The 23051-nt window shown below is 33.3% G+C and overlaps 1 protein-coding gene across 1 annotated transcript; it reads right to left on the bottom strand.

The window, feature by feature from the left end:
* Nucleotides 1-236: 236 nt before the first annotated feature.
* LOC130622499 (max-like protein X) lies at nt 237-21366 on the bottom strand. Its single transcript, XM_057437957.1, has 7 exons — nt 21230-21366; nt 12567-12640; nt 8063-8165; nt 7796-7895; nt 773-803; nt 640-684; nt 237-547 (listed from the first exon to the last, which is right to left on the bottom strand). Exons 1-7 carry the CDS (start codon nt 21246-21248, stop codon nt 383-385), a joined length of 537 nt encoding a protein of 178 aa, XP_057293940.1. The 5' UTR covers nt 21249-21366; the 3' UTR covers nt 237-382.
* Nucleotides 21367-23051: the final 1685 nt, after the last annotated feature.

Genomic DNA, 23051 nt, shown 5'->3' with positions numbered 1-23051 from the left:
TAAAAGAAAAAAATATAAACGTAAATAGATTCAATTTTAATAATTGCATAATTTTTTTAGGAGAGGATTAACAGAGAATTCTTAACATGAATTCATTACAACGAAATAAATATCTCCACATAGTTTTAACTCACACAAGTTATTTCAAATAATTGGAATAAGTAATAATTGAAATAAGTTAATTAAGACATTGCTACAATACTTGGGTAAGAACAGTTTAAAAAAAGAACAAAAAATACATTAACACTTGTTTTTCTTCATTTAGGTTACAAAAGTTGACACTTTCTGGCAACAACTTTAACATGTTTACTTGTAAATGCGAAAAGATTTTGCCAATTATAATCAAATTAGTTCTGTATGACGCAACAGTCATTTTACAAGTTTAACCCAAAGTACTTCGCACAGCATTCACAACAATCGACTTCAACATGTCTGGCTTGCAATAGCTTTCAAGCCATGATATAACAGTTCCTGATAAAGACTGAAAGCTTGAGATTACAACTGTCACACTGAATGACTCCCATAAAGCATTCATAACGTATTTAAACTAGAAGAAAAAAATGAAATAAAAATCGCAAAACAAATGTAAGCAAAAACTACTGGAAAAATATCTATCTACGTTAGCTATTGTCAACCTACCACATTAAATTTGATATCATCTGAGATCTCGCTTTTAGCAGGGGCCTATGATACAAAAACATAAAAAAAAGGTATTTCTAAAAAAAGCAATAAAAAATAACATCGTATTTAGACAGGTTAATCATTAGCTTACATCGCTTGTTCGAACCAGCTGTTCATAGTTCCTGTAAAAAAAACAATCATATTAGGGCTCAAAAACCGTAATGCAATGTGGCGGTTGATCGTATGGAGTGAAAGTGGCTACCAGGGTAACATGATAAAAATATTATGTATTTGTTAAAGGTTCGACTTGTTGAGTTACTCTATAGCAAAATGTGGGTTTATAATGGTAACCAATTCGTTCATGCTATCCATAAAAAATGTCCAGTAGACATTCAGCGGGTTAAAGTAGTGTACAGTTTTGCATGGCAATAAGACGCTTTTCAAAGAAAAGCTGACGACACAAATACTGTTTTGTTTTTTTAAATCTTTTAAATTTTTTCAAAAGACTTTAAACTTGTGCGAGTGACATGCTAGTGAAACAAGTAAGTGATATGCTAGTGAAGTTGATCTGAATGGTGTGGTTTTTATGCAATAAGCTTAAAGATAATTAATTCTGATATATATCACAACCAAATCTCGATAGAGGAAATAGCAAAGCACGGTTTTTTTGTTATGTGGTGTCATTCGTAAAGAGTGAGCCAATGACATAAATTTTTAGGATTTACGTACAGGGCACTTTGGTTACACTCATAAGCGCAGGAAATGTACACATAAAATTTGGTACTTATTACAAAAATACCACTGGTTTTGTTTACAAAAGAGAACAGCCTCGACGTTGTTTGATGTTGTTCTTACAGTTAGCTTAGCTACCCTATTCGGTGATTCGGTTTGACGTCATAACAAATTTTTTGGAGGTGAAAAGTTTCTGTCTTTTAGGTGAAGAGAGTGCAGAGCTAGACACATTTTGGAGTTTTAAGAACAATGTTAGAAAGTTTGAGCAAAGATAATTTTTTGGAGCAAAATCTAGATAGCTAAGCATCATTTCCAGACAGATTTTTATTGTGGTTACCTTTCGTTAGCTAATTATTCTTCCATTTCCACATTTTTAAGCATTCTTCCCACTACGAACTAGGTTTGTTTTCACCCTGCGAAATTTTAAAAATGGCGGATGTAGTACAAATGTGATTCGTAAATTAAGCAAAATGTCAATCATCACTACGGCAACAAAGCTGAACCGAATCGCTGAATAGCTAGATTAAGGATTAAACCAGCATTTATTACTTAATACTCAGTAAGATAAGTCAAGTTTAAATATTAAACTTTTTTGCTATAGCTAGCTAGACCAAGTATGAAAGGACAAGGCTGAGATTTTTAGCTGGGTTAAAAGTCAAAACTTAAGAGGAAAATTACATCACAGTTTTTAAATTATATTACACATACTACAGAACACCTGCGGGAAAATTCATTGTTCATAAAGTTACCCCATATGGGTAATATGAAAGATTTCTTCATAAAAAACCTCAGAAAAACCTTCAAGTGGATTACTTTCACATTAACAAAAATTAAGTTTTTAACATAAACTTTTGCGATTTTGTCATTTATTAGTTTTCAAATTTCTCGCTGGAAATTTTTAAGGTTTAAAACCCATGTCGGTAACTTTTTCGTCCTTATCATAATGTCATATACATAAGCTATGCAACAACTTTTGCAGGAAAAACACAAAGAAAAAAAGGTTGTTATTAAAATATTATAAATTAATTTCAAACCGATTAGTCCCTGCAGCCATTTTGGTGTCAGCGATATGAAAAACTATGCTAACTGTACTAAGTAAAAGTCCTATTACGTCAGTAAAAATTGAAATAATGACTTGAAACTTAGTATTATATGTTTTTAGACCAGTTTGATGAAATGAACCCAAAAATTGTTTTTGCTACTATCATAGTTTCTGAGTTCCTGAATTTAGCCATTTTTTCAGACGCAGATAAACTGTTTTTCACAACATATCAATTTTGACAAGCCATATATATAGAAAACATCCAAAGTGATTCTCAGGATTTAAAATAATTCAAACAGATAAAATGTGTCCCAGGTTTATGACCATATACCTTATCCAGCTCAGAGAAAGTGGGAATGAGCTTCTAAGGCACAGTGTAAAACACATAATCCAAATTTTATGCCGTATAAATAAATGCGGTTAGAAGTTATTCTTTTGTCCACCTGGATCTGCAACACGTTTACTTGCACTAATCGCTCAGCCTGGTACCACTCACAATTAATTTTTGAATATCTACAGGAACTTATTATGCAAAATGAAAAATGCTAAACAACTGTATTTGCTTTGCAGAGGTAACAATAGGGTTCATCATAAGTCCTGTGAATGTTGGTTTATGAAAAATGTATTATACCTATAAGCGCTCCACTGGATTTGTAACACATTACACTAAGTGTCCTCTGTGTGACGCAGTTTACCCTTTAGAAATCTTAACCTGGACAGAGACTTTAGGTCTTTCGGCTCCAAGCGAATATTACTTCTGGCTATACCTTCCAAAATTTTGTTATTTCATAAAAGAAACCTGAAAATCCACAAAAATTTATTTATGAAAAACAGGTTTCTGTTCGATAAAAGAAACCTGAACATTTGCAGAAATTTATTTATGAAATATAGGTTTCTGTTTGTCGTGACATATTTAACCAACATGCAATGCCTTGCATACCTAACTAGCTATATACTCAAGTCTTGACTGTTCACTGTTATAGGAGGTCCAAATTGCTAGCAGGTAGCTATCTTTATTTAACATGACAAAATGCCTTGAAAAATCTTTTGTGTAGCTAGCTACATAAAAATAATATATTTAGCTCTTGTACTTTATCACTTAATTATTTAATAACAAATGTGCCCCGGGAGTGCTGGCATGGTACTAGCTAGGTAGCTTAAAGTCACAAAATAAATATTATCCAGATGCGACCATTTTTCATCAACAGACATCAGAAAGGCGTTTCTGTTCTTTACTTCTCATTGTGGGGTACCTCAAATTCTTGTAAATCCAATGAAAAAAAATTACTTAAGACTTCCTCTTCTTTCCCTTTCACCACTCTTGGCATTTCTTAGCATGTCTTCAGTTAGCTTCCAACCGCGTTTTGTTCACAAGTTTCAGCGCTAGCCAATATGACGGACAACGTTGAGGAACCCTGGGTAATTTCGAAAAAATGTGGTTCTGCCTTATGACTTTCAGATTTATATAGGAGTTAATTATCTTTAAAAGTCTGTACCTTTTAGACTTGATAGTCGGCAACTCGAAAGAGGTGTTCGATAATTTTTTAAAATAGCACTATTCGATAGGAAAATGTCTGGTTTTCAGAAAATATAGTTTATTTCACGGTTTAGGAAATATAGCCACTATTCTCAACATGGGCAATATATGTGTTTCATGTATCCTTAAACCAGCAAAGTGTTAACGGAACTACCCTAAAAAAGTTAACACAATTCATTCAAGTAGTTTAAAGAGAATTAATTCCGATATATGTTACAACCAAATCTCTGTATCGGTTACGGGAAATAGCAAGATACGGTTTCTTTGTTAACGTGATGTCATTTGTAAAGAGTGAACCAATGGTACAAATTTTTCGGATATATGTACAGGGCGTTTGATTGCACTCATATGCACAAGAAATGTACACATAAAATTTGTTACTAATATATATGCAGAAATACAACTATGGCGAATGTTTACAAGGAGAACAAGAAGCCCAGGGGCTTGAAGATTTCCGCCATTAGTCTGAAAGATTTTAAAATTTGAAGTAGACCTTGAAAACGGAGAATTATGGGGTAAATAAATCATTGAGTATTCTCTTATTATTGTAACTAACCTGCAATGTTAAAATACAACTCAATAAATAAAAATAAAAGTCATAAATAATTAATTAGTTCTGCTGAATATAGCTTTAGTCTACGTGCTTGCAAAATTGTACAGAAGGAAATGACTAATTATTAAAGGGAAACGTTAATAACATCAGAGATGGCGCATGATCTTAATTATGCTACACTGCACGAGCTTTAACTTTCGATAGCATATAAACTTTAAAATAAAGTATTTTTCATTGGATAATAAAAAAATTTGTTGCACTGTTAGGATTCTTATTGGCTTAAAACTCATTTTAGCCTGGTTCTCAGAAAAAATCTGTCAAAACGAGGATTTAGGCTATAGCCTGGATAAGTTTCGGGCGTCCAGCCTAGCTGCGCTGTCTCTATCTATCTCTCTATCTCCCCGGCGATTTTACAGATTCCGCCTTCGCTGACGGAAATCAACAATTTCGACGTTGTTTGATATTGTTCTTAAAGAGGTAGTTTAGCTACCCTATAGCTACATAAAATTTATAACATATTAGTTAATACTAAGTAAAATCGCCAAGTTTGAATAATAGTTTTTTTTTGCCATAGCTATAGCTAGCGAGTAAGTATGAAAAGACAAGGCTGAGGTTTTTAGGTGGCTGAAAGAGGGAAATTACATCACAAGTTCTTGCCTTAAAGCTACGCACATTCGAGAACACCAGCAGGAAATTTCATTTTTCATTATATTACATCATATATATATCATATGTCCTAGGTTTAAGACAAAATTCTTTATCCATTCCAGAGAAAGTGGAGATGTGCTTCTAAAGCACAGTGCCTAACAATGTAAATTTCATGCCATATAAATACAAAGTTGTGAGAAAGTTATTTCTAGTGTCTACCCGGATCTGCAACAATCTGACGGTTATCTGTACTAATCGCTTAACCTAGTGCCATTCACAATAAATTTTTAAATATCCACAGAAACTTTTTCTGCAAAATAAAAAATGCTAAACAGCTGTATTTGCTCTGCCGAAGTAACAATAGGTTTCAGTAAAGTCCTGTGAATGTTAGTTTTTGAAAAAGATTTTACACCTTTGATGCTGTATTGCTAAAAGCACCCTACCAGATTAGTAAAACATCATATACAAGAGCCTTCTGTGTCAAAGTCTTCAGCTACAACAACAATACAACAACAATGCCTTATCATTGCAAGGACCTCATAGTGAATATTACTTCTTAGTACTGTTTCCCAAAAGTTTTTATTCCATAAAAGAAACCTGAAGAAATTTATTTATGAAATATAGGTTTCTGTTCAGTAAATGAAATCTGAAAATATGCAGAAATTTACTATGAAAAATAGGTATCTGTTCATTGTGACAACATATTCGACTAATATACAACGCCTTGCATACCTAGCTAGCTCAGTCTTGACTGTTTACTGTTATAGGGAGATAGTAAAAGAAAATACGCAGAGCTCCAAATTTCAAGCTACCTTTGCTTTGAATGACAGAATCCTTTGAAAACTATGCTAGTTAGCTACTTAAATAGGTCAAAATTTCAAAATAAATTATCCAGATCTGATCATCCACTATCATTAGACATCATTAATTCTTATTGTGGGTTACCTCAAAAATCTTGTGAATCCAATTAAAAAAATTGTCTAAACTTCCTCTTATTTCACTTGCACTACTCATGACATTTCTTTGCATTGTCTTCAGTTCAAGTCATGATTCCTTAGCTTACAGCCGAGAAGAATTGAGATATCGTTTTCACGAGTTTCAGCGCTAGTCAATACGATGGACAACATTGTGGAAGCCTGGGTTAATTGAAATGTGGTTCTACCTTATGGTCTTTCAGCATATTTTAGCTCTCAAATTTCACCCCTGGTATATATAGGGAAAAATTGTGTTTAAAGACTTAAAGACACCCAATTCTTCCCCACTTTTGAAAGACATCCATACTGACCGCTGAAATTGCGATTTCCACATTTTTCGACCAATCGACCGTATTAGTATGACTTTAACTAAGGGTTTGTGACAAAAAACGATTTTGGACAAAATTTAATACATTTACATTTAATACATATGCTGACATCAGCATAAAATTGTCAAATTTTCGGTATTCAACGGATTATAACAGTAATGCAAGAAGTAAAGTTGACAAATAATACCATTTTTTATCCTCTTTCCAAGCTCTGTCCAGTGGTACGAGAAGTTGTTTTGAATGCAAAATTTCCCTAGTACAGGGTTGGTTTTTGTATATTCCGATCTGCAAAATACTTCATTGCCACCTAGTTGGCCTGATACCATCCTGATTCATGTTGTATAGGTGTTTAGAAGCTCAAAAAACCATAAGATAATTTTTACTCTTCAAAGTGGCATAGCCTGGACTAATTAAAGTGCAACGTAAATATCCAAGACAAAAAGTTACTAGTTAATTTAAAGCCTGAAATTTAAGTTTAAGAATATATTTTTAAACCAGTTGCAATACAATGCTCATGCACGTACTTTGTTCTCCTTCTGTTTGACTGACGAAAAAAATTAATATCATCCTTATAAGGTTGTCGCCTGGTTAAGGGGAAACAGGGCATACATTAGATATACATTTCCTGATTCATAATTCAGTTGAGTTAAATCGCGTTAATTTAATACTCTATGTAAGTTGCTATAGGCATTTGTGTTAATTTTCTCGTGTTAATTTAGTAATCGTTGATTTCGTGTCTCTTTAATGTCATTGAATAAAGTAGTTTGTTCGTATATAAACGTTTAAAATGTAAAACAAAATGAACAGAATTCTGAATGAATTTCAGCATAACAGCACAAATTGACAATATATTTTCAACACATTTTTTGTGTAAAGTTTTCTTTGATGAAACTTGTTGGTATGTTGGGAAATGAAATAAACTTTGAAATATTTAGTTGTTGATTTGTTAAACATGCAAATGTGTATAATACCGTTTAGAAGGGTAGTATAGGTTTTCACAGTATGTTTCCCGCTTTGTTATTTTTACAATCAAAGTTATATTATCTAAGTTGAGATTTGAATGCCTTCCTTACGTTTTAACGGACATTACTGGCGAATAATAACCATGGATAGTCGATCAATCAGGCCGCTTGATTTTCATTGTTTATTGCCTGCTCACTCTGACAATACCCACTAATTGCAATAAAAGAATATTAGCTTGTGGTAAAACCAAAAGAATGCCCAATTTCCATCACCTAAAGTTACATGCGAAATCCAGATTGACGACCCCTGAAAATCTAGACAGATGTGACTGCAATTATGTAGCGAATACCAGGTAAATAAATTGCATTGTAAGCTAGAATTAATGAAAAAACTTACTCTTTCATAATTTTCAAAGCAGATAACTTTTTTTCCATTTCAGCAATTTCTTGTTTTTTCCGGTCTCTGTCTTTTACCATATAATTTACATAGTCAATAGCTAAATAAATCAACGTACAAAGGCCCCGTCACAAATTGTCACCCAATTTAAAAGACTGGAAAGGTAAGCTTTTAAAACTATACACTTACTCAAAATGTTTAAACTATTAAAATAAAGTTGCAGTTATTAGAAAAAAAATATATAAAACAAGAAAATAATACAATTACCTTTTTGTAAAACTTGAGCTTTGCTCGTTTTCGTTACCACTCCATTGTGAACGTCTGACTGGTTACAACCTGGAACTAGTTGTTGCAACTGCTGCAATCCATGCTGTACAAGTTTGAAAAGGTTCAAGAATTTAACCAAAGTTTAAGCAAAAGTTTTAAATATCAATTCTTAATTTCTGCCCTAATAACCATATAACCAATAAAGGTTAACAATTCAAATTTTGTAAATAATATTACAAATACCTTGGCCAAAATTAGTGATATGTTTGCCACAGCAATGCAAAATTGCAATTTTCATTTTTTGGAATTGTTTAATTCATTTATGTTCGATTTTATACAAAAATTTTTAATTCTTATTTGCAGGAGCTGTCTTCAAACATTTCGCTAAAAATTTTAACATTTTTTAAGACTTTTAGGCTCGTAGATAGAAAGAAAATCCCTGGGCACAATCAAAATGTAGAAAAAGACCCCAAATTGACATTGCTACTCAGTTAGCACCAAGACTTCTTAAAGACGCCTTTTCTTGACTTTAAAACGCCCAGATGTCTTTTGACCAGGAAAACATCTTCAAGACGTCTCTTGTTAGTCTTTGTAAGACGAGTCAAAATATTGATCTACACACCACTATCTCGTATTATAGTACGAACAGTGTGTCCGTCTGTCTGTGACAAACAAACTGGATGTGTTAATTTCCCTTTGATGTCGCCAAAATGTTGCCAAAGATAAGACCACGGGTTTAATTTGGCATGAAAAAAGTGCAAAAAGTAAAAACTTAAAAAGTCAAAGCGGAGAAATAGAGTGGATTCAAAAAGCTTATTAAAAAGCAGAGGTAGAAAAGTGAAGTTAGAAGCTATTGGAAGTGGAAGTTGAAGGTGAGAGTTTGAAGTGGGTTAGAATTCAGAAAAAGTAAGAACTTAAACATTTTTTAGACCTTCAGTGTTTATGTAAGCTAGAGCTACGTGTTATATTTTGATGTAGCACACTTCAAATTGTTAAGCAAACTCGCATTTTCCAGAAAAAAAGCCACTCAAAACCTCAAGTTTTATATATTTATAGCTACCTTTGTCACTTACTTATAGATCTGTTTTTAGCATTTATTATAGAAGATGTAACAAGACACAAAATTTTCCACAGACTTGCTGAACATTTTAGGATAGTGCGAGGATTGTAATGCTTATAGAGTATATTATTTATATCTGAAATGGATTTTGCAGGAATTAATATTTGGTTATGTTAAAAATTGTTTTTTTTAACATTTTATGTTCAACTTTAGTAAGGAAGGACTAAAAGTTGAACAAAAATGTAGAACGTATGCAAATATATATCCTAAATACTTTTTAAACAACAAGATTTTACACCTTGCAAGTTGTATTTTTTATATATTTTGTATAAAATCTAATGGTTGAGAACTGTATGCAATATAGCCAATTGAACTGATGTTTGTTGATTTGGATTTGCCCTTCAGAAACCGCTCTGGTTTACATTTTGTGTTAACTTTTGTGAGGAAGGACCGTATAAGCTTTCACAGAAAAGACAATATTAAAGTTGGTGTTGCGACTGTCATGTCGTAACTTTCTATTAAGGAGATTTTACACCTTGCAAGCTGTTGTATCTATATTCTGTGTAAGTTTTGTGGGGAGGACTTCATGCAATTTGATATTGAGCATTTTGTGTAAGATTTTAAGAAAATTTTTGATAACATACTTTTATTTATAGTTTCAGTGGGCAGTATACTAAAATATTTGCTGACGCCATCAAAATTCGAATGACAATCTTTTCTATTCTTCTTCTACCTAGGTGGAATTTTTGACGAAGGGTTACAGAGATTAGCTTGGTTATCTGAAAAAATTATGTCTATTTTGTTAACCTTTCTGACGCTTTGGCACAACGTCTATGTATTAGACTGACGTCACTAGCATCAAAATTAGGACAAATTCTCAAAGCACTGTCAACCTACCCGATTCGAAACAGACGGGTTAACGTCATGAAAATCCCATCAAACTCCCAATATCCCTGTCACTGTTTGACAAAAGTACATGATCCTATTATACATTTTCTTGATCAGCATTTCATTTCAAGCTCTACACAACGGCTGAAACAATTTTAGAAAATAATTTTTTTGTACATTGATTTGTCTTCGCTGACATCAGCTAAATTTTAAACCCTTATATTTCCTTAGGTGTTCGTAAAAACACATGATCCTATACACTATTTTTATCAGCGATTCAAGCTCAACGCAATAGAGGCAACAAACAAATTTTGTCTTGACCGGTCCTTGCTGACGTCATCGTCATCATTTTTTCTTTTCCATTGTTCTCCTGCCTAAGTGGATTTTGATTAGTCTAAATAATAATAGGAAGCCTGTGTCTGGCCGTCTGTGACCGCCAAAGTGAATATCTTTATTTTCCTTTCATGCCGCCAATAAATGCATGTTTAATTTGTTAATCTTTCTGACGTTAGGACGCAACATCAAATCATTTAGGCTGACATCAATGCGTTTGATAAGATTGGTGAAGCTACTGCAATGCAGTTATAACTTCAAGGCCAAATAATTTAGAAACGAGTTGATGACGTCAATAATTTTTCATCGCGTGAAAACCATTATTTTTTAACTACGGACAACCAGTGACCAAACTGGTTAAGTTTCCCACACCTAGGTCTAATTCGTTCCAGAATGGACGGGTTGATGAGGCATCAAAAAACCTTTAGACCATAATATATTTGTAACTGTCCGTCATAAGTACACAATTTTATACAATTTCTTTATCAGCATTTCAAGATCTTCACAATAAAGTCAACAGGTATAGAATTTTTTAAAAATTTTTTATTGAAGTTTGTCAGCCTTTTGCTGACGTGAGCAAAAATTTTAAACTGCAATATCTTATACATTATTTTGATTAGCAATTCAGGTTCCATATACAATACAGGCAACAAGTAAATTTTTTAAAAAAATTGCTGGCATCATCAAAATTTGAATGAACAATCTTTTACATTGTTCCACTGCCTGGTTATTTTGTTGCGACAAACATTATAGAAATAGGTGCTACAAATGACTAGAAAAAGAGATTTGAGAGAATGACTTACTTTGCACGTAAAGTGACTAAATTAATTAAAAAGAAAAGAGTCACCACAATTGTAAGACTTACAACAAAATTGATATGTAAATAAGTAATCAAAAACGTTTCATGATTTTTTTTTCTAAATTGCTTTAATTTTTACCATCATGATCTAACGAATCATTATCAGCATCATTATTTCCGAATATTTTTACGGTATAGTCACAAAGTGTTTGAAACACTGTTATCAGTGGGTCCACAAATCAAGATTTTAGTGCTTGTCCACCCCTGGTGCATCGTACACCTAAAATCAATTTTCACGTATAAAAGGATGTGTCAGTGCTCTCCAGAAAAATTCTAATTGCACACAAAATTTTTGTTCCATGGTACAAAGATGACCAAACATGGTTAACATGCCTGCGATGTGAACCACAGCTTCTATGACTGAGAACCACTCGGCTAAGCACTACAAACATAGCGCACCTCTTTATTAACATATAAGCAATGCCCTTTACATTATTATTTCTACACAATGTAACACAGAAATTTGCCCAATTTACTCATATCCCCATATTCTACTCTGTGCAGTATCCAATTCAACTGTTTTCCTAAAATTGGTTAAGGTGGCAGTAACCCTTTTTTAGCTGTCCAAATAGCTTAATTATTTACTCAATGTTTTATTTATACCATTTTTTTTTTACTATTTCCTGAAAATATAGGCCTTAATACATAATAAAATGATTTTAACTTAACACTAAAATTGCTGAGTCAGCAGAAACTTCTATTTAAAAATGTATCATAAACAAGAAAAAAATCGGCTTCTACGAGCTCCAACTTTTTACAACCTCGTTATTTTTTCATCAGCTTCTGTTTTTAAATGAACCTTGGGTTAACCCTTTTAAAACGGTGTGCGGATTCTTTTTGTTCATTCTTATTTTTTAACAATAGCCTTTTGTTTTTTTTCAAAAGATTCTTTGTTAGCATCCCCTGCTGCATCGAACACTGTTAAAAGAAAAATATTACAAATAAAAAGATTTCCGCACACTGTATCATGGCTGCATGATTCACCAAGCATGTCTGAAAATTTTAAAGTAAAACGAAAATGCTATTGAAAGTTAAAGCTCGTGCAGTGTAGCATAATGAAGATGCGCCATCTTTGTTGTTATTAACGTTTCTTTTTAATAATTACGTCATTTCTTTCTGTACAATTTCGCAAGTGCGTAGACTTAAACTATATTCGGCAGAACTAATTAATTATTCATGAATTTTATTTTAAAGAGGAATTGTTGAGGCTGGATATTTTTGGTGAAGGATAATAGTATTTTAGTCATAAAATCGTGACAAGTGTGTTATAACAGAAAAGAATATGGATATATAGTCTGAAAATAACCTTTCGTAAACTAATTATGTAAAAAAAAATTTCCAATTTTGTTGCAGTCTACATATACCTTTATGGCATCTCGTCGCTTCTGTTCTGCAGCTGTATGAGCATTCTTCCTATGCTCATCATGTTTTACTTCATCTAAAAATGAAATCCCTGTTTTACTTAGCAATAAGATTTTTTTTATATTTGCCATGACTTCATGAATTTGTCTTTTGTGAGGCGTGAAAAGAAATTAAAGGGGAAGTAACCTTAAACATGTGCAAATATTTTTTTCGACTACGTAATTGTATTTCAACCTAAAAATCAGAAAATAACACACAAACACAAGAATTTACTTTTTTAAATACCTATATTCCCTGTTCATATCGTAAAAATTTCTTTTTTGAAAAAAGCGCGTCAAAATAAAAAAGACTGGGTTATAATTTCAATATGAATTTTTTTAGTTCAAAATATTGCGCTAGAAACAAGACTCTTACGCTTAAAATTCAACAAACTTTCAAATCAGAAACAGAAATGCATTATAGTTCCTCGTCAAATGACGAAGAAAACACTGTTCCGGACTTTTCGTCCCTAAAGCCATTTTGTTTTGAGCCTGAAATGTCATTGGAAGAACAAGAAAATTTTTAAGTTGCAACGACGAAGACGAAGTTGTAGAAAAAGAGTTGTAGTAGAACAATAGTTGGTGTAAATGTGGTGGTCACTGCAGACCGATGAGTTCATTCTCTGAAAGTTTATGCTGCAAAGATAATGCAATTACTGACGACTACTTTGAAGGTAGAAACAATTTCGGCAAAGATAAAGTCTTTCATATTCATAATATGACAAAAAAGTAAATACATTTTCCATACGCACAACAAGATGAAAAGTTGCTCACCAAGCTCTTTACAATAAAACTTTTCAACGCAATCTTTCGTGCAAAAAAAATCACTTTGCTCTCCATCCAAAATATTTTATGCAACTGCATCTTTAAAATTCAATGAAAATTGAAAAAGAAACAGGATGAAGGGATCATAAAAATAGAATATTGAGGATGCGTGCTAATAAAGAAATAGAATAGTAAGACGTGCTCTCAATGAGTGTATGTGAACAGGGGGTAAATTTTAAATTTCTCATTTTAGGAAAAATATGTATTACAAAGTCTGAGGATTTTTCCATGGTATGCTTGCGCAAACCTTTAAATAAAAACAATTTTGGTACCACACCGTCTTTCAACTTTTTCCGTGGGCCAGAACCAAAGAGGTCTGCCTAAAATATCTCCGAATTGTTGTCATTACCCCTGTCCATCAAGGATATGCATGCGATGAAGAACTTTTAAACCAGTCTGACCTTTTAAAAATCGAATTCGACAAGTCTGAACATACCAAAAGCATATTACTTGTGTATTATTTATTTTAAAAGTTAAAGTTTCAGTTTAACTTCGAAATAAAAGCCGTGTGAAGAGAAACTTGATATGTACTAGCCAGGTTAAGACTCAAATAACTGTGGGACATGGCGGTGAACACCCCGTGAATCGCATAAGAGAGCTAAAAATATTTTCAACAAATAACTTTCATGCGACTTATCTGAAATAAAAACTTAGTTTACAATCTGTTGTTTCCCATCATAGAAAAAACATTTGCCAGAATTTTTTTAAGTTTGTGCGATAAGTTTGCATAAATTAATCATGAAACTGAAAGGACCATCTAGACATACACAGACCTGGTGGTAGAATAATGACCAGTGTAGAAAAGAAAAGAGGAAACTTGAGAAAGAGTGTAAGTCAGGTGGCAGTAAGAATTTGTGCTCGTAAAGCATTGTGTATAAGGCAAAGTAAGAAGCAGAGAGAATAGATTTGCAGATGTGTTAAGGAGGGAAGACCAGCGCAATGAGGTGTCAAGATAACAAAGCAAATAAAGGAAATTAATCAAGATGTTGTACGTGAGAAATGTATACGTAACGATGAAGGTGTCTTGCTGGACCAGCACAGAAGAAAAAAAGGCTAGCTTGGAAGAGTCATTATCAGAGGTTGCTTAACACTGAGTTTGATTAAGATGCGGATAATTTGCCTGATGATAATGTTGTAAGAGGGCCAGCTATGCAGATCAAGAAAGAATGGGTAGTGGAGGTTATTAGAAAAATGAAGATTGGGAAGGCCGCAGGAGTATCTGGGTGTTGTTGCAGAGATGGTAAAAGCGTCTGAAAATACTGAAGTTGAGCTTAATACAAGTCTTGATAAACTATATAGGGTTAAAGTTGGTTAATCAAGTAATGAAAGTTATTGAAAGAGTGATTGATAAGAATTGGTAAGAATTGATATAGATAAGATCAAACTTCCTTGATAAGATGCAATTTGGTTTCGTTCCAGGGCATGGCACTACAGATGCAATATTTTTACTCAGACAGCTTCAGGAAAAGTGTTTAGGAAAGAGAAAGAATCTCTATTTTGTCTTTGTAGATTTAGAAAAAGCCACGTGCCACATTAAGTTATTTGGTGGGCTATGAGAAAATTAGGTGTGAATGAGTGACTTGCTGCTAGTTAAAATGGTACAGTCTATGTACATCAATGCTAGAAGTCGTGTCAGATTAACAATTCACTTGGACGGGGTATATTAATGACCCTCTTCCAATCTGATCTAGACTGTGTTAGATCTAAACTCAACTTCCTCTGTATCAAGTCTGTCCTTATAAACTCCTGCGAAGTCTTTCTCGGTCTGCCTTTGGGCTTTGCCCCAGGAACTATCAAGTCTCTACACTTTCTTACCCAATTATCCTCCTCCATTCTTTCCAAGTGCCCCAGGCCATTTAATCTTCTTATCTGGATAACATCTATAATTCTACGGAGACTTAGCCTGCTTCTTAGCTCATCTGAACTCTTTCTGTCTCTCAGACTGGCGTTACATTTATTATTTATTACTGTTTCTCAGACTGGCGTTAAGCCTATAAAAACAATAGTAAAAACATTATTGAAACAAGATCAGTACAAAGCATAAAGCTTAAGACAAGGTACTAACCACCTTAATAAAAACTACAAACAAAAAATACAACCAACGTACAAAAAAAAGAACAAGCACAGAGGACATCAGATGAGGCGTTAACCCTATTCGGTCCGGGGGGTGGGGGGGGGGGTGGGGGTGGACACCTGCATGCCAAATTTTTAGGTCCCATACCTTTAAGAGGCTTTGATATTGGCCATTACTTGAAACTACCCCTAAAAATATCTATGAAATCCTTATAATGGGGAAAATTTAATAACTCCTTGTTAGGATTATCCTTAGGACTTGAAACTTGCAACACAACTTTGTTTTATTAAGAAGAATCATTTTGCATAATTTGAACACGTGATTAATCTGATTTCCCAATTTTGTTGGATTTTACCCGAAAATCGAAAAAAAACCCGGATTTTTGGGCAATTTTTTATGTGACCTGCGTAAAAAATGGAAAATATGTTAAATAACTTTTATTTAGCTTTTAGAAACTTCAAACAGAATGCAAAAATTGGAACAGAAGTAATTAAATTTTAAGCATATAGTGGCATTTTTAACAAATTTCAAGCTTCTCATGACGTCACAGAAAATGTGCTGATGCAAGCAAAAACTTATTGCTGCCATTTTGTTCCTTTTATGACGTACTATAAGTATGCCAAGTTTGATTCAATTTGAACAACCCTATGAAAAGTTATTGAACGGGGCGGATTCCGTCAGGCGGATTCTGTCAGAATCAAATAAAACAACACGTATGATATACGCAAACAACCTCGCGAATAAAGTTTACAAAAAGCTGTCTATCAAATTGTGATTTTTGTTACGAAGTTAGGCACGACATATTTTACTATTCAGATACGCAATAATACTACGCAGTTATATTTCAAAATTGATTTGTAAGATCTTTTTGAACGGAAAATTCCTCGATATTTTAATTTTCGATGGGTCCGTCTTTGGTGAACCCAGGAAGAAGAAAGACCATTGAAAAGTTTGGTGCAAACACCTTTACTTTACCAGTTAGTTAAATAAGGCTTTTGAACCCTTTTCTTATCTTTTTAAAAAAGAAAAAGGAAAAAAAAAAGGAAAAATAGTTACCAAGTTGAGATTCGAACACACAACAACTCCCGTGTCGGTGCTCAGAGAGGCAAAAATTTCCATTCTTGTAGGACACGTTTGCATTTTAATACAAGCTCACGAGCTTGTAATGATATTAACATTACAGTCTCCATGAGGAAAACTTTTTGTTCTCAGATGAGACTTTAGATAACATAAGGAATTAAGAAGTTATCATTAAAATCACTTATAGACATATTAGGGTGTTTATAAATACAACCAACTATAGAATTTTCACCTTTAGGGTTAATTATTTTAACAAACTTTGACTCCAATTCACAATCACTGTAACATAATTTAACAAGATCAAGTCTTTCCATGAAACGAATTTGTTGGAAATATACAGAAGTACACCTCCTTTGGTTCCTACAGTTGGATAATGTTTATATGAGAAGCCTTCAAGGTCACAATTTATAAGTACAGTTGAAGGATTGAAACCAGTTTGACAAATTCCTATAACACTGAAGTTATGTTCAAGGTCACCAAGGCCATGCAGTTCATCAAAATGTTTAGATAAAGAAGAAATATTCATATGAAATAGAGAAAAACAACTAGAGTTAATTTTTTTATCACGAAATTCATATGAATCATAGTATTTACAATTGATTCTACTAGAATCCAACTCATTAGAGTTTGTTATACTACGAGAATTTAGTTGGGAGAGGAATTTTTTCTTTTCAGGGAAGATAAACTATATGATAGAGAAAAAGTTTTACTTAGGAAGGGTACCGTTAATACAATCAGAACAAAACCACTTCTTATCTTTTGAATTCTGAAGTCAATTATAATCTTTTCTTTATTGGGGCCATTACAATTTACATGAACCCATTGATCACAAATCTCACACAAAACAGCCTTGTGGTTTAAATTCACAGATTTTTTACAAATCCTACAAGGGTTATTTGTCATTTTTGACAAAACACAAAACGAATACTTATAAACATTATATAAACAAACTGATGCAAGCAGTTTGACTATATTAACTGCATTTAGTATAAGAAATATTATTTAAAAATTCTGTTGCAGCCAACGATATTTGATACTTCCACTTTTTAGCCAAAAGACTGCAGTCAAAACCCCTGGTGCAGCAGAGTAAAAATCAGGCTGGTGAAGATAACACAAAAAATAAAGAATGTTGGCTAGCATAAAAATGACCCATATAAAACTGAATAAAACCCTTTAAACAATATGAATAAAAAATTTAAAGTCAAAATCCTAAAATTGGATTTATATCTTAACCTGTAGAAACATAAAAAACAAATAAAACCATTACATACAAAACTTTAGGCTACTTCCGTCTGTCTATAACAGGCAAGGTTGATGTGTTCATTTTCCTTGACAAAATAGCTGTAACAGTGTCTTTTTTGTTTACATTTACCAATCATGTGATGAGAATAATTATTTTGTTCTATTGAAAATGCACTTGTGCCAAGAATGAGTTATATAAAAACTGCGGATTCAGCCCCATTTTAACGCAATCCAAATCTCCCATCAGTGTTCTCCGAACAGTAACACCAATTGAATTAATTGTGAATCATCTAAACAACCTACATGTTGCTTGCAAGGCATTCGTTGAAAGTAAATCCTGCAAGAAATTAACAAAACAGCACTTAGTCACCAAACAGGAACATCTACCAGTAAAAATGGTGAATTGGTGGATTAAAAATCAATGTGGGGTGAGAAAGAGTAGTGAGGATCTGGTGCAGTCATTGGCATTGATGGAAAAGAAGTCTTAATTATACATGGAGAAACTTACGTTTGAGTAAGTTCTTCCATTTACAATCAGTGGTGAAGGGCTGAAGTTCAGAAAGCAAAAATAGAATACCTACAGGTGTAGCAACCTGCAACTGATAGAGAAAACTGTGCTGATGCAAGTTCAAACAGTGCAGCAAATCGGTAACTCGAAAGCGCATAAATGATTTTAAAACGAACACAGTTTTAGAAGTTGTATGTCATGACATAGTGATATGCTATTAATGCAAATGCCATCCCTGCTAATTCCAATGTTCAGGTTGAAAGAACACACTCGCTCGTTTAAATCCTGCTCGGTCCAAGTTTTCACTTTCGGCGATAGAGATCACCTCCACTTCTGAAAATTTTATATATATATCATAAAGATAAGTTATTATCTGTCATTTTAGAAAAAAGAAGATGAAAAAGAGAGGATTTTTATTTAAATTTTATAGCATTTTCTGTTTTTTTGTATTTTTTATATTTGAATAACCATTTCCGAATGAAAGTTTTGCCATGTGTACCTTTATGCAACCTGTTTTTTAAAAAAAGGAAAAGAACAACAAAATAAATAAGAAAACACCTGATGACTCATCAGTAGGTACCAGTGCAACTGTTTAGGGCAATTATTTCTAAACAGTTTCAATTGCACTGGATGCCCAGCAGGAGTAGCTAATTCCCACCATCATAGGTGTGTTTGTTGTTGGTATAATTAATGACAATTGTCACAAGTCATCATCATTCATCATTATTCTCGGTTTAACGTCTGTTTTCCATGCTAGCATGGGTTGGACGGGGTATACAAGTCAAAAGGGATTTGATGGTTTGTACCATAAGTCGAGTTTCAAAGACCAGCTACGAAATGATTTGTAATATAAAATGTCCAGCATAATAGTGTGATTAGTATAAACAATAGTATAAAAGTATAAATAATAATATAAATGAGATAGCAAGCCTGACCTGCAGCGTGAATGTCCAGCATTAAGTGCGTATTGAAATAAATAAGAAACTGTCACAGACATCACATAAAATGAATTAATGTTGCAAATATAAATAATATGATGGAGGAATAACTGTCCAGCAGGTAAAAACAGTTTGATTTTGAAAAAAACTATATGAATGAGCTAGCCAGCAGCAGATGAAGAATTATGAAACATGGCCTGACGTGAAATATTTGGGATAGATATGGTGTGTGAATGGATCCAAAGACTTTATATAGTAAAGTGATAACAATATAGACAAATTCGTGTAGCAAAACTATGTTCTTCCTATTTAGTTATTAATAATTCAATTATTTCTTCACTGTTTTTGTTATATTTATTAAAAACGTTATTGTAGCGACGCATTACTTTAATAATTTGTTTGGAGATCATGTTTTTATTTCCTCCTTGTTTGATCATTCTATTAAAAAGCAACATATATATAACGTGTTATTTACTAAATGCTTTAAAATGCTTGTCCTAGCCATAGTTATGTTTTTTGTAAATACTTAAAAGTACGGTCTAGTGAAAAACCTAATCAAAAACATTATATATATACCAGCTTAAAACACATTATATATCTTGAAGTTTATTGCAAAAGAAGTATTTTCTCTAAAGTGAGACTGATTTCTCTAATCAGTAATGTCTGTTACATGGAATCGCTCTGATACTAATAAATCTGCCCAACTTATCATTACAGTTGACCCACATTATAATTGGTTGAATATCAATGATTTAAAAACCAAAGCAATGAATTACATTTGAAACCATTTTGGATTGGCAAAAGGTATATAAAATGTAGAAACCTCTTGAGATGTTAGTGAATCTCAACATAAGAGATTTACTAAATGACACGATCACAATGTTTATAATAAAGTTGAAGACAAAGGGCAAGACAGTACTGGGTAGTAACCTGAAATAGTCATGCAGAAGGTATAAGAACAGACTTGCCAATTGCAAACACGGGAAACTTTTGGCTTGTGTGCAATATTGCAGCAACCAAGAATTCAGTCTCAGACTGAATCAGACATCAGACATCAAAGCTGCCTTCTTCAAGGTTTCATAGATCTTTTTATCCGCCATCATAAAATCAGGCTGTAAAAAGCGTGTAAAAATAAAAACAGCCAATCTATATAAAGGTCGGCTAAAAAAGCATGTATATATTTTAAGTTAAGATTTAATACAGTCTTATATGCAATACATAATTAATGACGTTAATGATGTCCACACTAATATTATTATCTCCACAAAAGATTATGTCTTAGATAGATAGATAGATAGATAGATAGATAGATAGATAGATAGATAGATAGATAGATAGATAGTGCATATTTTACATGGCTAGTCTCACAAATATCGAGGGATATACCCTGTCTATTATTTCCAGGAGAGGCCATGGCTTAGATGGAGAGTCCTATTTAATGCTGATTTTGAGCTACGCAGACCCAATTAGAGCCCGCGCTCTACTAGACAACTCCCGGCAACATCCAATGGCCCACTTACAGGATCATCTTTGTGAGTTCCACAATTTCTCACATTATTTATATAATTATTTCTTTATAATGAAATGTGTGTTTCATTTTAACTTTATCATGTTAACCAAACATAATGATTTAAACCCTGAAAGGACAACATCATGTCTCATGATATCCTTTTCTGTTATATACTTTCTTGGCATTAATATATCATTGTATTTTTATGTAACTAAATTTTATGCCATTTTGTATATATAGAAAAGTAGAAATCCCCTAATCTTAACCCTGCTGACACTAACTTGGCGAAAAATTAGCTATATATAAAGCTTTTAAAGCTAGCTATACGCCTGTCCCACCCATTTCATTGTTTTGGCAGATTTTTATGAAGCAGGACATAGCTATATATCATTCACCAACACCAACAATAAAAGAACTTGATAGTAAAAACAAATAAGATACAAAACAAACCTCCATGTGTATCATCCATGGCCAACAACCAGCTACATTTTTACTATATTTTTTTTACATAAACTGAACATGTTTTATAACGAGGGTGCATACGCCGTAAAATGTGCGGGCGAGTTCGCGCTTTGAAAAAAAATCAAATATTTGCCCGAAAAACCCCGCATAGACCCGAACAATGCAAGAAAAGAAGAACAGACACAAATGATTCAAAAAACTATGAAAATTAAAATAAACTTACTATGTGATAGCGAAGTTCTTAAAAGAACTGTTTTTGATAGTTTATAATAAGATTTACTTGATAAATAACTTATATATAAACTTTATTAACTCCTTTATCTTCAAGCGCCTTCCTTCAAACTTTCGTCCGCACGGTTTGTTACAAGGAATTGTATGAGGGGGGATCCGGGTCAAAATTCCGTGCATTCGGTCGTCCGTTTAGGCGTTCGTTTTAGGCATTCGTGTGAACTGTCGTCCGTTTAAGGCATTCGTTTTAGTCGTTCGTTTTAGGCGTCCGTTTTAGCGGTCGGTTTTAGGCGTTGGTTTCAGGCGTTCGCGGACTCGTTTGATTGTTTTGGTGATCGCGGAGCTCTCAGTTTTTAAGTATTTTGCAGAACCAATCCTTGATTTATTACTTGAATTTTGAACTCCATCGTTGATGTTAGTTAAACATAAAAAATGGCGGATATGACGTCCATGCTGAGCGATGTAGTAAAAACACTAGAGAATATAAAAGAAAAAGCCAGAGAAAAAACGAATAGATAGATAGATAGATGTGCATATTTCACATGGCTAGCCTCACAAATATCGAGGGATATACCCTGTCTATTATTTCCAGGAGGGGCCATGGCGTAGATGGAGAGTCCTAGAGTATTTAATGCTCATTTTGAGCTACGCAGACCCAATTAGAGCCCGCGCTCTACTAGACAACTCCGGCAACATCCAACGGCCCACACAGTGTGCCATCCTCCCAATTTCCCTCACATGGCTTGGGTTAACCCGGGGCTATGGTAACATTCACTCGCCCATGTTGAATCGCCGTCAAGAGGAATCGAACCCCGGTCTCCCGCACAGAGTACGAGAGCTATAACCACTAATCTACGGCGCCATAAACGACGGCGCCATAAACGACGAGGAAGACAAGAAAAGAAACAGGGAAAGATCAGATAAGATAGCAAAGCCCAGGTATAGTTTGAGCTAGCTAGCTAACAGAAGTTCACAAAATGTCAATTCAACAATATCATAGCTAGCTAGATGGAAAGACAATAATAATAATAATAATATAATAATAATAAATATTTAAAGTGGCTAGCCCAGAAAATCACAAAAACCTATAGTTAGTAGATTGTTTCCACTGGGGGCCACTAGAACAAAAAAGAAACAAAAAATGATAAACCTTAGACTGCCTCAGCTCAATCAAACATAGTAACATTTATAATCTGTGAAAATTGAAAAGAAAAAGAATAAAAAACAAAAATTAAAAAGTTAAAAAGTGATCTCCATTAGAATTTGCCAAATACATTAGAGATGGAAGTCTTAAACGAAAGCAGACTTCCATCACAGGTCACTTGGTCTGGAAGATTATTCCACAATAATACCACATAAAGTTTCTGGATTTTTTTCTACATATAGTTCTGTCCATGCATCTTCATTTCCAATATTATATACAACAAACAACGTTTTTGAGTGTATTTTTCACTACTTTATTATAGCTAGCACCTTGTTCCCTCAAATAAGAAGCAAAATACCAGACTCGTTGAAAAAAAGAAAGTATGATGTTGGTGCCTGTGCTGGAAAAAATTATTTTGTAACTGACACTTGGACACGG

Source organism: Hydractinia symbiolongicarpus, chromosome 12 (genome assembly GCF_029227915.1).
Source record: "Hydractinia symbiolongicarpus strain clone_291-10 chromosome 12, HSymV2.1, whole genome shotgun sequence".
In the NCBI taxonomy this organism is placed as follows: domain Eukaryota; kingdom Metazoa; phylum Cnidaria; class Hydrozoa; order Anthoathecata; family Hydractiniidae; genus Hydractinia; species Hydractinia symbiolongicarpus.
Note: the sequence above shows the minus strand (reverse complement) of the source record. Positions and strands in the feature narration are given on the sequence as shown.

Bases quoted from the DNA above. Each gene is read 5' to 3' on its own strand.
- LOC130622499 (XM_057437957.1), bottom strand. The intron at 7,896-8,062 runs GTAATTGTATTA...TGATTTATTTAG, and splicing joins AGCTCAAGTTTTACAAAAAG to CTATTGACTATGTAAATTAT. The intron at 685-772 runs GTAAGCTAATGA...TTTGTATCATAG, and splicing joins AGCTGGTTCGAACAAGCGAT to GCCCCTGCTAAAAGCGAGAT.